Raw genomic sequence first — 15,077 nt, forward strand, 5'->3', positions numbered from 1 at the left:
AATACTTCATAGAAAATTCAATTTCCAGGAAAAAAAAGAATATTGTAGAGCATATTTCTCAATTAATTTCAAACATATTAAAATAAAATTTTGTCTTGAAGCTTAGCTACAAAAATACAAAAAATAAATAAATAAATAAAAAATTCAATATTATTAAAAATTTCCAGTTTTTAAGAATTATTAAAAAAATAGATTTATTTTCGATCCCATATTAACTGTTTTTAATAAATTACACCTTGTATATAATTATATTATTATGTTATTAGATTGCATGCGAGATAAGACATTCGAGGAATTTTGCCACAATTGATTGTTGAGCGCGTCTCCTTATCGCGATAAGGCCTAATGAGATAAAATGATAAGGTTCGCGAGTGACATTGGTTTTTTAGTGCACTTGTTTTCAACGACACCATGTACATATCGGGAAATATTTAAATCTAAAAATTACATAATTCTTACATATTTCGTGAGTTTTTTTCGTCGTCATGCTGCGACGACTGAGATTCAAATCGGTGAGTACTCATATATACCGGAAAATAATTAAAATCATGATGTATATATGATGTGATACGAGTTGAAATGCGAACGAATAAATCTCTTATTTAATATTTTCAATTTTCAATTTTTCTCTTTCTTAGTTTTAATCAGAATAAAACTGTACTAACCATCAATTTTAGACAATATTACTATAAGCAAAAAAAAAAGAAGAAATTATTCTACTATCCACATAATTATATATAACTTTTTAGAGAGGTTATTTAAAAAATATTTTTTTTTCTTAAAAAAAAATATTGAAATGTTGATAGAAAGTAAAATGTAAAATGTGAAACAACAATATTTTGAGAAAACATTTCTGTGATACGTCACTGGAAATTATAATATTGACGGAACCGGAAAAACGGAAGAGAAAAGGAAAATGAATAATAACAAAAGTGAATGAGCGAGTACAGATAAATATCACTCTCGAAAGTGATAACTTTTTTTACCTTTAGAATGTTACTAATACTGTTATGTATACATGTTGATGTTGAGAATAAATAATCGTACAAATAATGAGATATTTCTGTTTACTACCGTTGAATTACTGAGTATAAAAAGTTGCAGTCGGAAAACAATTGTACAATCGAGAAGATACTTTTTATTGAACTAGAAGAAGACTTTAATCTCACTGAATAAGAAAAAAAATGTACTATTGAGGATGTATCGAACATACAGTCCCTGCAAAATAAAATTTAGAGATGTGTTTAATATTAACACTTCAAATAAACTATATACATATGAAAGTTGTGTGAATGATTATATTTTTATTCAATAACATATTTTTATAACTTATTTATTATATTTGTTATTAAAAATTAAATTATTTTTTTATAACACTGAAAAATCTCAATTTTTTTGTATAAAAGTATTCAAGATGATTTATTTAAAGTTTTATTGTGATTGTCTGTTCAGTTATTTTGTAAATAAATTTTGTTTATTTTATTTGATCTCTGCATCACAATAAAACTATATAAATTATCTTGAATATTTAAAGTACGTAAATAAAAAAATTCAGATTTTTTTTCCTTATTTCTTATTTCATTATTAATTCATTATATTTTCAGCAGAGCACATCAGTCTACCTCATTGAAATAATTTTTTATCCACATAAATCGCCGCCAAATTTTTTTCTACTACTCTCAAATGCAATATAAAACAATCTGTAACTTTTTCATAATTTTCCTAATGTTTTGAGAAATGTTCCATACATCCTAAGCCGTCGTTCAATCTATATACCGTCCGTCGTCGTCGTCACGAATTTTCCGCGTGTTCTGGTTACGACGCCGGGTGTACCTCTCGCACAGGCGCGCACGTGAGCCCCCGGTGTCGCCACCTGGTGCACCTTTGATCGTCCAGCGCCTCGTCGTGGGGGAATACGTCAAAGTCGTGGAAAGCCGTCGTCGGGAAAAATCCGTTCTGCCACACGATGAGGCGCGACTGGACGGCACTACGCGGGAACGTCTCGCGAGTCGGCGGATGAGATCGAAGGATTGATTGTGCGCGAGTGTGGAACCCCGCGAACGAATTAACATGATCAGCGGCATTCAGATCGCCCTGAAGAATGCCATTGACGTGGTGAGTGATAATCAGTCGGTGGCGACGACGACGGCGACAATAGCGTCTGCTGCGAATCGCGCAGCTGCGCCCCGTCCTTGCCTTGCACTCCGATAACGAATATTAATTTCCTCTTCGCGACAACGAGCCTACGACGGAGTGCGGTGTCTGACGAATCTCCATCGTGTCGAATACTGCAGTCTCTTCGAAAAACTCATCGAATATAATATAAGTGATGGAAAAGAGTATTTACAAAAGGGCCATTTGTTTCATAATGTTTTTCTATAGCTCGAATAGCATTATCAAGATAGCATATGCGGATTGACAGTTAAGCCTGCAGGCAATATTTAATTAAATTCGAAAACTTGCACAGCAAGTGAATCTTTATCTGTTTTTAAACAGCATTTATTTATTTATTTCCGTATTGTTTTCACAGTTGGAGATGCTCGAAAAATTCTCCAGTTCAGAGAATCGGTGACACCTTTTCCAACGCCATTAGTGATCCGTAAAATCGTTCTCATAATAATAAAAATAAATAATAAACATACGAAAAAAATATCAGAAAATAAGAGAATAAATGTGAAATAAAGCTTACAAAATTCTTTGTTTCCTATTTGAACGGAACAAGGGTACTCGCCAATTGTCGGGCTGGGTCGCGTAAATTGACAAATCGAGAAATTATTACTGATAACTCTTATCGCAGGCATAATTTAAGTTTAAAATGCTTTTTTTTACGTAAGACTAAACTACTGAAGCTATCGACTTCAACTTTTGCAAAATATAGTCGCGTGAACTACGGAAATGATATAACAAAACATTGTGTTATCTAACTCAAGTAATATTTTTCAAAAAAATGTATGAAATTTTTCAATTTCGTCAGTTATAAAGAGAGCACATATATTTCCTCGAAATATAACTTACAAAATTACTTTAATGAAATATAAAATTTAATCATAAATTAAATATGTAAAATACAACTGTGAATTAGGATTACTGTGATATGTATATATTAATTATTTTTCATACTCATTCAGGTTTTTTTATAAGATTGATTTTTGTTTTTTAAAATCGTGTTATTTTTATAATTTGCAATATTTTTTCATTTAACCTAGTTTATGCAATAACGAGTTATGTATTTTACATGTATGCAAAAGTTAAAGTCAACAGCTTCAGTAGTTCTGAGAAATTGTGTAAGTTGACATAAAAAATGTCTATTTTAAAATTTATGTAACTAAAAATCTAATAAGCATACCAAAAGTAATACATATTTACTAAATAAGTACAAGCAGTTGTGCAAAAGCATAGAAAAACATTATAACAATTTTCTTTAAAAATAATTACCAAAAGTAGGTCATTTTTCGCACTTTAAATTAGATTTTATATATAATTTACCTTTTGTGACTTTACATTACACTAAGAAAACAAATTGTTAACTTGACTAAATTTTTCAACTTGATTATATTTCTTCAGTTCAAATATTTATATATTTAAGTTAAATATGTGTAAATATTTAAACTGAAGTTCAAGTATTTTATATATTTAAGTCAAATAATTGAAGTGAAGATATATAATCAAGTGAAAAATTAAGTCAACAACTTGAAAAATTAAGTCAACAACTTTTTTTCTCACTGTACGAATCTTAACATCAATTCATAGGATTTTGCCTCGACTTTCTCTTTAATTCATCTTGAAAATCTCATCAAATTGTACAGAAAAAATTAATATCGAGTCAACAATCATTTTCTTATACATATGCAAGAACATAAAATTTTCAAAGAATTTAATAATCTTAAACAAATAATAATTTGCTTATATAAAGAAATTTTTTTCATATAAGCAAGTTATGTCTGCTTAAGATTCAAATTCTTTCAAGATTTTATATTCTTACATATATACGAGACAATGATTGTTAATTGATACTAAAAATTTTTTTTCTGTTTACTTTTGAGAATAAATTATACTTTTCGCTATCTGGTTTGAAAACATCTGTCCCTATATTTGCAGATAGCCCCACCAGCGACACCATTGCAAGATTTCACCTATCATTGGAAACAATTGATGAACTTCTATGTGAGTCACCTGACTGATTGCAAGGTGCCTGTACAAAACACCAGCATACCCCGGCATCTAGATGTATTACTGGATATCTTGTTGCAAGAGGAGAAAGAGGAGAATGAGCCAGGACCATGCCTGGAATATCTATTACAGCATAAACTCTTGGATCTTCTGGCGACCTTGGCTAGCGCAGAGACGCCACCTGGCATGCGAACAGTTTGCCTTGCTTTTCTGAGAAAATTTTTGGGCAGATCAAAATATCCCTTACTGCACCATGCATCTATCTATGCTCCAATACAACGGCTAGTGGCACTCTGCAATGGTAATCCACCATCACCAATTGAGGCTGAAGAGGTATTATTAGCAGAATTAATTTACTGCGATTTATTGTGAAAAGAAATTTAAAGAATTTACTCCAAACTCTTCAACAAAATAGAAATTTATAATTTCAAAGAATCAATTATTTGAAGAAACCATTGTTTCGAATAATTAATAATTTTACATATATCATAAAGGAATCATCAATTGCGAATTATATTTGAATTTTAAATAAATTTTTAATTGTTTTGTTTCAACTAAATCAAGCTGAAAAAATAGAAATAAAGAAATTTTATTTTTCTTTGCTTGATAACTTAAAAAATATTTCCTTACGACCATTCTCTCTCTTTTTCTATTTCCTATTTGCTATTTGCTATTTGTCAGTATAGACCGGTGTTTTTTTTCTTTCGCCGCGCTCAACATTAATTTACAACTGCCTTGAAAAATGTATACATCTGCTTACATAACCTGAGCAGCAAGTGGCTCACTGAATCCGCGGCATCTCGTTTCAGCCTCGTTAGCGCTGTCTCCTCTGTCTGTCGTGGAAAAATTATCCTCGTCGCTCCGTAGAATCGAGAGAAAGATGCGGTAAAGCGAACGCACACGACACGCACTTTCCAGGATATTCAGAAACATTCGCGGCACTCCTCAAGATTTTCATGTGTGTACATTCGATGAACATGAAACGACAGGTTTCGAAAACTCGGGTCCTCAGCAAACTTCACTCTATTTTCAATCGCGTTCAACTTCACGTCACTGACCTGTGGCGAAACTAACCCAGCGATACGTCGAAGCGTTCGCGATGTGTGACTCGTCAAATATACGACTTGTTTCGATATCCCGATAATGCCCAGCGACAGAAAGTGACCCCGGAACCGATCTCGGGTCGGATTATCTTCCGATTTCTTTTCCTCTGCACACAGAAAATCGCGAACCTCGCAACGACACCACCCACGTCCACCGGCGCGAAACGATGTACTTCGAATGTACCTTCGGCTAGTCTCGAGTCTCCTCGGTCGCGCTCGGTTTCGCGCCACCGATCGTCGCGCATCGCGATTTCAAGATGCCTGGACACCTTTGTGTCCTTACGTCCGTCTCTACCAAGTGAATTAATTTCATCTTGGGCTAAATGACCTTTTATCTTTTTCTCATTCGAAGTATCAGCAAAAAAAGAGCAAGTTAAAGTACCGAGATGAAAGTTAACATTGATAGAAATGAATATCAATCACCTTCCAGAGGACGCGATTCGCTGATACTTCCTGATTCACGGTTTCACGATTACTCTCCACAAACCATCGAGTCATTAGACGCACTGATGCGCAACGAAATATATCCTGATGACCGAATACATTTAGTATTTTCGCTTGATTTCCTTCTCTCTGTTTCGCGCCATGCGTAACGCCACTGACTGTGTGTGGCACTCCGAGATGTCTCGACATACTCACGTAACTTCTGTTATTCGCACTCCTCGACGTTCTACGAACTAAATGTCTTGGTAATCGAACGACGATTATATCCTTGGCAATTATATCCTTCTGAGGGAAAATCGCGAATTACATGAGGAACGTGCGTGCTGCGAATGTCAACCGGCGCTCCGAATAAACTCTCGATCTTTTTCGGTTCGCTTCGGTCGTGTTCGGTATCACGCCACCGAGTCGTATTTAAGCGCGATTTCAAAATTTATACTTACTTATGCAGAAGAAATTTTCGCTGTTGCAGCAAAACCGTGAAAGTGCTGCTGCTGTATATCTTACATAATCATGCCCAAGCTTTATTGTCGCAATCAATTGTTTGCAGGATTGGGTAGTAACTAAAAAGTTAAAAAGTTAAAAGTTAAATAATAAAGTTTAAGAGTTAATAATTTTTAATTTTGTTAATTTTGAATAAGTTAATTTTTAACTTTAACTAGTTATTTTTGGAACACAAACTTTAATTTATAAACTTTTTTCTGGGTTAAAAATGTATTTATGTAAAAGAAAAAGTAAATTTCTAAATAAAAAAAAACAATATTTCTTTGTTATTTCGTATATAAACTTGACTTACAAATAAAATAGTAAAAATTTTTTTGATGAACCATATTATGAGTAATTGTTTTTAATCTAACTTTAAAAACTATGAATTGCAAAATATTGTATTAATATTCACTGAAGGACTATCTTTTCTGTTTGTAGGTGCAGTTCCTGTTAACAATCTGTTTTCTGGTATGCAAATACCCTCATGTTACTAACATTATCAATGATGCGCCAGTTGTACAGGCAGTCAACAATCCTGCCAAGAAAGATAATGAGAGGACAGAGATACAGAGGGTGACGTATGTCCCAATTAGAAAAAGGAATAATTCCAATCCCCTGTTCGAGCCTTTAGATACCCAAGCAATCACATTGATCAACCCGAATCTCTTTCACAAGGAATGCCGAAGATTGCCACGTTCGAATCATGCTTTCAAGACCGCGTCAGATCCTGGACATTTGTCCAGAAGATCGAACGAGTCAGTATCCTCGAGGGAAGAGAGCATATCGTCGAGTCCCCTGGCCCAAAAATCCATTTGCGATTCGCCCTCGATGGATACAAAAAGCAGCGAACAGTGGGAAGAAAAAAGTGGGAGCGACCCTTCAGGGAGTAAAATCGATGAACATTTACAAAACTTACGAGACTTGCGATTGGATACCGATTGTAATGTTTACGATGACGCGAGTTACGTGGCAAATGATAGTCAGAGTTTAAAATCGCCGAAGAAATCGGAGAAGTCAAAGTGTCTCTTACTGGACTCCTTGATGAGCTATTTAAATAGCGCGGTAAAGAAACGTATTCTTTTTGCTACCAATTAACTAATTTATTGGAATATATACATACCAATAGTCAATCGCGCTTTCCTCATTTCCAGGACAATACTGTGAGAATACGAGCATGCGAGGGAATAATGGTTCTAGCGTCCCTGGATGATCCTTCGTTCGCGCAAACGGTGACCAGGAGTAAGCTTCCATCGATAGTCTCGACTCGTCTGGAGAATCTGTTCAATACCATTCCAGCGCACGTGGACCACTTGGATATCTACAACGTGGACGTCACGTGGGGCCTGGACTCACCGTTGTGGACCCAGGAAAAGAAGTTTCCCGGTTGCCGGCAAGTGGCGGCGTTCTTCATGTGGTACGACTACTGTGATCAATTGATTAGAGAGGCCCAGATGGAACTTGCCGAAATGTTGGCGAGGACCATTCGAGTGATGTTCTTCGAGAGGATAGTGACGCCTGCTCTGGCCGATCATCACGTCGTTCTTATTACGGCTCTTGTCGCCAAGTGCTTAAAGGAGACGACCTCTTCCATATTGTGCACAGGTATACATGCACAATAATCCTAAAACCATTTCACAAACAAAATAATAAAATGTACCTCTCTCTTTTTCTTTCTCGCTTTTTTTCTAGAGAAACTAAATAAAAGATTCAATATATCAGAGAGCAGTTTATAACATAATTCTTAGCTCAAGTTTTTTTGTTTATTTTAAGTTTCTAATTTATCGAAGTTTTCGAAAATGTATATTATTGATTCATCTTATATCTAAAATTTTAACGATTTTTCAGAGGTGAGTTACTGGCTGGTCGGGCAAGACAGAGATCCGGAAATGCTAAATGTATGGACATCTCCGGTACTGCATAGATTAATAGAGAACTGCTTCACGGACAGTAACGATCTTACTGTAGAAACATTGAAATTATTTGACGAAGCAATAGATAAAAGAAACGAGCATGTACTACACTGTCTCTTACTGATTTATCTGTCAACGCGAGCGTATTATGATAACACAGCTGCCGATAGTGCTATCGCTTCCTGGAGTGATGAGGAAGACGAAAGAGAGAAGGAGAAGAAAGGATCTCTGGACCTTTCCTATGAACAAAATCACAGCCGTACTTTAGCACCAAGCAATATTCATCGAGTTATTAATTGGTAAGGTGTGAAGAACATTTATAATAAACAGAACTTTTTTTAATAAATAAGGATGTGTTAGGCTCCAAGTATTGCTCCAAATGCTCTTTTTTTATCTGCAAAAAATTAAATGAACAAAGAGTAGGAAAATTACACAAATATTACAATGAAGTAATCTTCATTTCAGTTTCCTGTCGTTGATACCACGTTACTTGCAAACGGACCCGGACGTAAATAACTATGAAAAATATATGCCAGCTTGGGGACATCAATACACCTCGGTATTGGCCGACTGCGCTCTGATGGCGTGGCCGTTGGAAGCGGTGATGGTAGACGATTCCGCGAGTTCCGACTCGCGGCCGGAAGCCGATCATTGCTCGGGTCGATTCTATATGGGACCATTCCTGAGCATGCTCTTTGATAAAATCAGCAACATGCCGAAACAGACGTACGAGGTCAACTTAGAGATCACAGGGTTGATCTCCAGATTGGCGCTACTCCCGCACCCGTACCTGCACGAGTTTCTATTGAATCCTCTGCTACCTCTGATACCTGGCACGAAGAGTTTATTCTCGTGCTTACAGAAGGTTGTCAAACAGCTTGTTAGCGAAATACCAAAGACACCAGAGAATAAGATAATGCTGGCGGAGACGAGACAGAGATTGCTGAGTAATTGTTCTCAAGAAGAGTGAGTGGAATCCCATTTCATTGATGTTTTTATTTTGTTTTATTCTCCTATGTAATTAGTCAGGTTAAAATTCTGTTGAAGTTAACTATTAAAATTAAAGTATGTTTTTATCTAATTCACGCCCATCTCAGATAGTACAAAATATTTATAAATACTCTGATACATTTTTAAAACACATAATAAAGTTTTTATAAAAACTTTTTAATAAAGATTTGGAATAATACAAAAAACTATAATTTATTAATAAAAATAAATATACAAATTTTATTACAAAATATAAAATATATTTTAGAAATGTATTAAAAAATATATTTTTTTATATATATAAAAATAATCTTTTTAATACTTACATTTTCTGGTCATGTGTACAAAATATTTATGCATATATATTTAAAATACTTTAATTTTTTTTTACAAATATTGTGAAAATATTTTGTAAATCTTTTGTGTTTGGAATCAAACTTAATATCCAGGAAAGTTATTTTTTTAATAATATGTAATTATATATAATTATGTCTTTTCTATATATTTTATATATATATATATAAATTATGTATTAATTGTTTATTTATATTTTCATATTTGGTGTTTTAGGGAGAAGGAAAACATTCTATATGAAAGCGCTATAGTAACAGAGGAATTTTGCAAGGATCTCGCAGCCATAGCATATGTTAAGTATCATCATTCTGTTTAACAAATTTCTACATATATGAGATATCTGTTAAACAGAATGGCAGTACTTTAGTGTAATTTATATAAATATTAATATCAAAATCATGTAACTATCTATACTTTAAGTAGCAAATACCTTTTGTGATGACTTTGTAAGATACATAAATCTATAATTAAGTATGACGCAAAATATGTTCAATTAAACTATTATTATCAAGAATTACATTTTGACTATTTTATTTAAATCCTCTGACGGATAGTTTTAAAGTATCCCATTATTTGAAGAGAAATATGTTAAGAAATACAAAAACTGAACACAAAAAGGCACTGTCTTCTCGCATGGAATTTTCAAATGAAAAAAGAAAAATAATTACTCTTTATTGTGCGTTTCTCTTTTTTTTTTGTTCTACAAAAGTTGTGTCCCAAAATTTACTGCCAGCATTAAAAATATGTAGTGAATGAAACATAAATTATAGATTTTTAGGGAATTTGTAACATAACCATACCACAAGTATGAACATAACCTATTTTACTCCAAACATAGAAAGTGCAGATAAAACAAACAGATCTCAGGACTGCTTGTTTTATTGATGTTTTCAGCTCTCTTATCGTCCTCTTCGTATTTTTCTTTTAGTACTTGAATATATTTTGTTTGAAGTACACAAAGTGCAAGATAGTACAGATAAAAACATCTAACATATAACGGCAATACATTCTTGGCAGTTGCACTTTTCATCCTTTCTCTTTTTCTCTCTAATGCTTAATTATATAATTATCTTATTTTGAGCGCAGAAAGTGCAATGTAATGTAGCAACGAAGAATAGCGTACAGAACAGTATAGAACCTCATGACCTCATATGATAGCACGTGTCACCGTGCCACTTGCTGCCGATCAGCATATATCGGCGTCGCAGTACTCAATGGAAACCTGGACTGGTTTCTGCATCAGATCTGTCATCAACGATATCGTTTTCCACCTTACTGGTGATACTCATAAAAATTCTTCGCTAATCAAATTGAATAGCGAAAACCTGCTGGCAAATGGAGAGTTATATTTCCTGTGCAATTTCAAAGCATGGAGAAATTTTCTGGTCTGTTCCACGAGTTGTACAAGTATTCTGCAACATTTTGCACACACACATGGTGCGATGAAAGGCGACACAGACGCGGATGTGGCTGAAGAGGTGAATAATATTGATTAGGATCATCACACAATCACCAATAAATGGTTAAGAATGTTTGAGGAAAATAGGACTTGAAAATAATAAATTGCTAATTAATTGATATTTTTGAGATATTTTTTCTAATTTTCATATAGATTTGATAAAACTATCATTTTTTTTATAGAAAATTATTTTTATTTGTTCTGACTGATGTGGTAACCCTAGCTGATTCTAACAATTCTAGCATAATAGATTTATGTTACTTTCATACATTTTCTGTATTTAAAATGCAATACATATGTCACTATGTATAAAACATTGAATTAAAAAAAAAATCTGTCTTTTATAGAATGCTCTGACAAACATTCATGCTTACAAAATTTCTATATTTTGGCAGATTTTTGAACAATTAATAACAAAGAGTAGCAGCTGGCCAATAAGGATACAAAGATGTATGTTGCAAAAAGAAAGAGTCTGTTTGTTCCTAAATCAAGGAGATATTATTGCAAACAGTATAAGGATGGCCATTGAATGTGGGGCGACATTTGGAAAGGCTGAATCGACTGGTAAAGCATTTATATTAAAGTACCAGCCTGATGGACAATCGGATCTTACTACTCAAAGATTGCGTCTAATGAAGAACATTGCTGCAAAGGCATTGTATCTACATGGACATACATTATCAGCTGGTGAAAATTGTACCAGCAAATATATGTTCACCAGCAAATCAGAGGGATTGGTTGATGAAGGATACAAGAAGTATGTCTGTGGGGTTGTGAAAAACTCCCAATCAAATTCAAAAGAAACATGTTTAACATGGGAGCTATATGTTAAATACAAAATGGATCAATTAGCCGAATTGAGTGAGCATAAATTTATTGAAGGCGAGAAGAACAATGTAAAAGATTTTTTCTTGCGCAACTTAGCCAATGCCATTGTTATTTTCGAATTAATGGCTGTGAAACCAAGTCGATCAGTTATTATTAGGACTAATGATTTTGAAACTGACAGAAGCATTACAAATACCAGAGGTACATTTTATTATCAGTAAATTATTAATCGTTATTAAACTGTACTAATCTTTTTACACATAATTCTATTATTTACTTTAAATTATTTTAACTTGTTTGATTATAAATGATTTTGCTATATATAATTATTCCAAAAATCTTAACGTCAGCTTTATTTAATAAATACACACGACACATAGAACAAATAAGAAATTTGTATTAAGTAAAAAAATGTAACTATTGTAGGTGCATCATTTGCATTGTACAACACTGCCAGGATAGCAACAATTTTAACAAAACACAATGAAAAGGTATTGCGTGGGGATTATCCTAAATTGCCAGATATAAAAAATGTAGATTTCTCGCAGTTACAAGAAGAAGTAAGCGTAGTTTTTTTTTAAATTTTTACTCTATATTTTCTCATTTTTGTATGTTTTATACTTCAAAGAAGAAGCATATTTTTAGTGGTTTAATTCGACATATTCATACATTTATAAAAAATTTTAGTAGCCAAATTTATCAATTGATCAAAGCTTGTCATTTTATTAAAGAAATTAATTTTACTATAGGAAGAATGGGAACTCATATATAATTTTATCTTCGGATATCCGGAAATGATAAATAATTGCCTGAAGTATGAACCAAGTTTTCATATTCATCCTCAAGTTGTATGTCTGTTTTTATCACGATTATGCCAAAAATTTAGTGTCTACTACCGAAAAATCAGAATTTTAACAGTAAGAGAAAACTTTATACTTATACTTTATGTATGTTTATGTCAAATTGTGTCAATATAAAATTTTATAATTTTAGGAAGGAGGTGATCACTTGATTCCTAAGATGGTCGCAAGATTGTACATGTTGCGTGCACTGCAAGTTGTGATTGAGAATGCATTGGATATTTTGGGCATCAAGCCAGTGTCGCGAATGTAAACTGATTTCACAAAAAAGAATTTGAATTTATATTTATCTTAATAAAAAGAAATAAAGTTGTTACGTTTCTATGTTTAAAACTATCTTTTTGTCTTTACATCTGAAAATATTTTCTCAAATCACAGTAATATTTTCATATTTATCTCTTACATTATTTTCTCGAATAATTTCGTAGTTACTTCAAATATTTTTTGCCTGAAACGACGATTGAATATACTTATAAAGATTTTGCAATTTCTAAAATATTTTTAGTTAAGCTCTCACTTCATGAAACCTTTTTCAGAGTTTACGAGTCTTGAATCATCAATATCACTGAAAAAAATGCAGGCAAAATAAATAAAATTTTAAATTCATTTAAGAAATCCTACAAATTTTTTTAGTTTTTGTTTCTATTATACGATAAAAGTAATTGAAAAATTTGACTTAAAGTATGTTCATGCATATATCGGATCAGACACGTATTTTCTGAAGTTATTTTCATAAAAGCTTAAATTGTATCATGTACAATGTAAGACATTAATGAATCTTTTCAATTTCTTTTCGGATTATATAGAATCTCGATAATGTTTTAATCTGTTATAATTTCCACGTATTCGTATTCCTTTGTATTTCAATGCTCAATTTTAGCGCGTTGAAAAAACGAAGTCGGGCACGTTCGGTTCTACTCGGCTCTCGGCTCAGCTCGGCCCGCTGGAAGACGACGAGACGACGACGGCGACAGCGGCGACGCTGGGCGGCCAGCGCCAGCTGTTTGTTTTGTTTTCGGGCATGAGATTCACGTGACAGCCGGCGGGTGTTGGTGGCGGCACGCGACTGCCGCGGCGTCGGTTGTTACGACGACGGCGATTGGACAGACGCGGCGGCAAGCGCATCGCGGCGGCCAATCGGTGCGCCCGTAAGCGCGCGCATCGCCGCCACAAGTCAGAGCGCTGCTGCCGCCGAGGTGAGCGTTTGACATCGATAAATGCGTGCGAGTGCTCGCGAAGCGCGGAGGTGTCAAGCTGTCGCTCGCCCGCTCGTTCGGTCGTTCGTACGTCCGTTCATACGTTTGTCGTCGTTCCGCGTAACGTCCGCGAATCCGTGCCGTCGCAGTCAAGCCATTCGAACCATCGTCGCGTCGCACGGTCGCCTGTTTCTCTCGTCGCCGTGGCCGCTCGCTCGTTCTCCATTCGCGTTCGGTATTGTTCGTTGTCCGATCAGCCCGCTCCCACCCCGCCGTCGCCACCGTGCCCCTCCGCCCCTGTGGAAACCTGTGTATGTGTGAGAAAGAGAGAGAGAGAAAGAGAGCAAGCAAGTAAGCAAGCTAGCAAGCTTAGGTAGTGCTGAACGTCCACACAACGTAGTGAAAACAAGCACCGTTGTCAATCTTTTTCCCTTCCTCCTCCTGGTCTACCTCCTCTTCTCTCACCTATCTACCTCGCGCACTCCTTTATCACCGCGACCCGTGCCAAATGTCATCGGGCGGATGTTAGGCATATATATATACACGGGCGTGTGCGTGCGTATGCATACGTAAATATACACACAGGGGTGTGAATGTATGCATATATACGTATGTCGTACATTTCGTGCGTGTCCTGTGAAGAGAGAGAGAGAGAGAGAGAAACGTACGCGTACGAGCGAGGCGCCCCGTAACGCGCTTCGGGACGAGGGGACGACGGGATTCTCAGCTGGCGCATTCTAGTGGACGGTTCGGGTAGAAAGTGCTGTTGCGCGGCGAAGCCTGGCCCCTTTGTTTGTGAGTTATCAGCTGGCGCGCGTCGCCTCGCCACAGGCCTCGTAACGATAGCGGCCACGGTCCGCGCGGCGAACAATAGCTGCTGCGGGCCCCACGACGAGCCCAAATCGAGAGTCCGGCGCCCCCTCCCCCTCTCCCCTTCCCTTTTTCTCCTCGTCCTCTTCCTCCTCCTCCATCTCCACCTCCTCCTCCTCATCCTCCCGTTCCCCGTCCGTTCGTGACTCGCGCGAGAAAACAGTCTTGCTCGGAATCGCCTGGTACCCGAGGCAATCCCGCTTCCCCTTCTTTCTCCCCCTTTTGTCCCCCCACTGCGTGCACTCGTCCCGTTCGGTCGTGATGACAGATGGCTTTTCGGTTAACTTCAAGTGTCGATCTTTATTCGGACACGGGAGATCTCGCTTCTCCGATCGCAGTCGCGAGAGGTTTGCCCGACAGGATCCGTGGATGCGGGGTATCCTTCAACCCGGACGTTACTCGTGATTCCG

General features: G+C 35.7%; 4 protein-coding genes across 13 annotated transcripts in view; 3 read left to right on the plus strand and 1 right to left on the minus strand.

The window, feature by feature from the left end:
- The window catches only part of LOC105203038 (BRISC complex subunit FAM175B), a 30,300-nt gene extending 24,269 nt beyond the window's left edge, over positions 1 to 6,031 (minus strand). The window contains exon 1 of the mRNA XM_011171765.3: positions 4,931 to 6,031. Coding sequence (XP_011170067.1) covers positions 4,931 to 5,103 — 173 coding nt within the window. The 5' untranslated portion in view covers positions 5,104 to 6,031. The remainder of the gene's footprint in view (positions 1 to 4,930) is intronic.
- On the plus strand, positions 165 to 9,971 carry LOC105203036 (protein FAM160B1). Of its 3 annotated transcripts, none has more exons than XM_039458509.1 (7): positions 165 to 512; positions 4,099 to 4,503; positions 6,639 to 7,262; positions 7,352 to 7,802; positions 8,046 to 8,409; positions 8,576 to 9,076; positions 9,671 to 9,971. In XM_039458509.1, exons 1-7 carry the CDS (start codon positions 486 to 488, stop codon positions 9,768 to 9,770), a joined length of 2,472 nt encoding a protein of 823 aa, XP_039314443.1. In that variant the 5' UTR covers positions 165 to 485; the 3' UTR covers positions 9,771 to 9,971. The 3 variants fall into 3 exon arrangements, with proteins under 3 accessions (XP_039314443.1, XP_011170059.1, XP_039314444.1); XM_011171757.3 differs by lacking the exon at positions 165 to 512 and adding an exon at positions 1,878 to 2,115; XM_039458510.1 differs by lacking the exon at positions 165 to 512 and adding an exon at positions 2,133 to 2,326.
- A 140-nt stretch (positions 9,972 to 10,111) lies between these two features.
- On the plus strand, positions 10,112 to 12,934 carry LOC105203040. Of its 2 annotated transcripts, none has more exons than XM_011171770.3 (5): positions 10,112 to 10,932; positions 11,309 to 11,942; positions 12,168 to 12,301; positions 12,491 to 12,658; positions 12,735 to 12,934. In XM_011171770.3, exons 1-5 carry the CDS (start codon positions 10,606 to 10,608, stop codon positions 12,852 to 12,854), a joined length of 1,383 nt encoding a protein of 460 aa, XP_011170072.2. In that variant the 5' UTR covers positions 10,112 to 10,605; the 3' UTR covers positions 12,855 to 12,934. The 2 variants fall into 2 exon arrangements, with proteins under 2 accessions (XP_011170072.2, XP_039314452.1); XM_039458518.1 differs by having other exon boundaries at positions 12,168 to 12,298.
- An 862-nt stretch (positions 12,935 to 13,796) lies between these two features.
- The window catches only part of LOC105203041 (max dimerization protein 1), a 50,142-nt gene continuing 48,861 nt past the window's right edge, over positions 13,797 to 15,077 (plus strand). For 2 of the 7 annotated variants that reach the window (XM_026133694.2, XM_026133703.2), the window contains exon 1: positions 13,805 to 14,148. The gene's annotated coding sequence lies outside the window, so the exon portion shown is untranslated. The other 5 variants (XM_026133699.2, XM_026133696.2, XM_026133695.2 and 2 more) reach the window with 5 other exon arrangements.

This window comes from Solenopsis invicta, chromosome 16 (assembly GCF_016802725.1).
Source record: "Solenopsis invicta isolate M01_SB chromosome 16, UNIL_Sinv_3.0, whole genome shotgun sequence".
In the NCBI taxonomy this organism is placed as follows: Eukaryota; Metazoa; Arthropoda; class Insecta; order Hymenoptera; family Formicidae; genus Solenopsis; species Solenopsis invicta.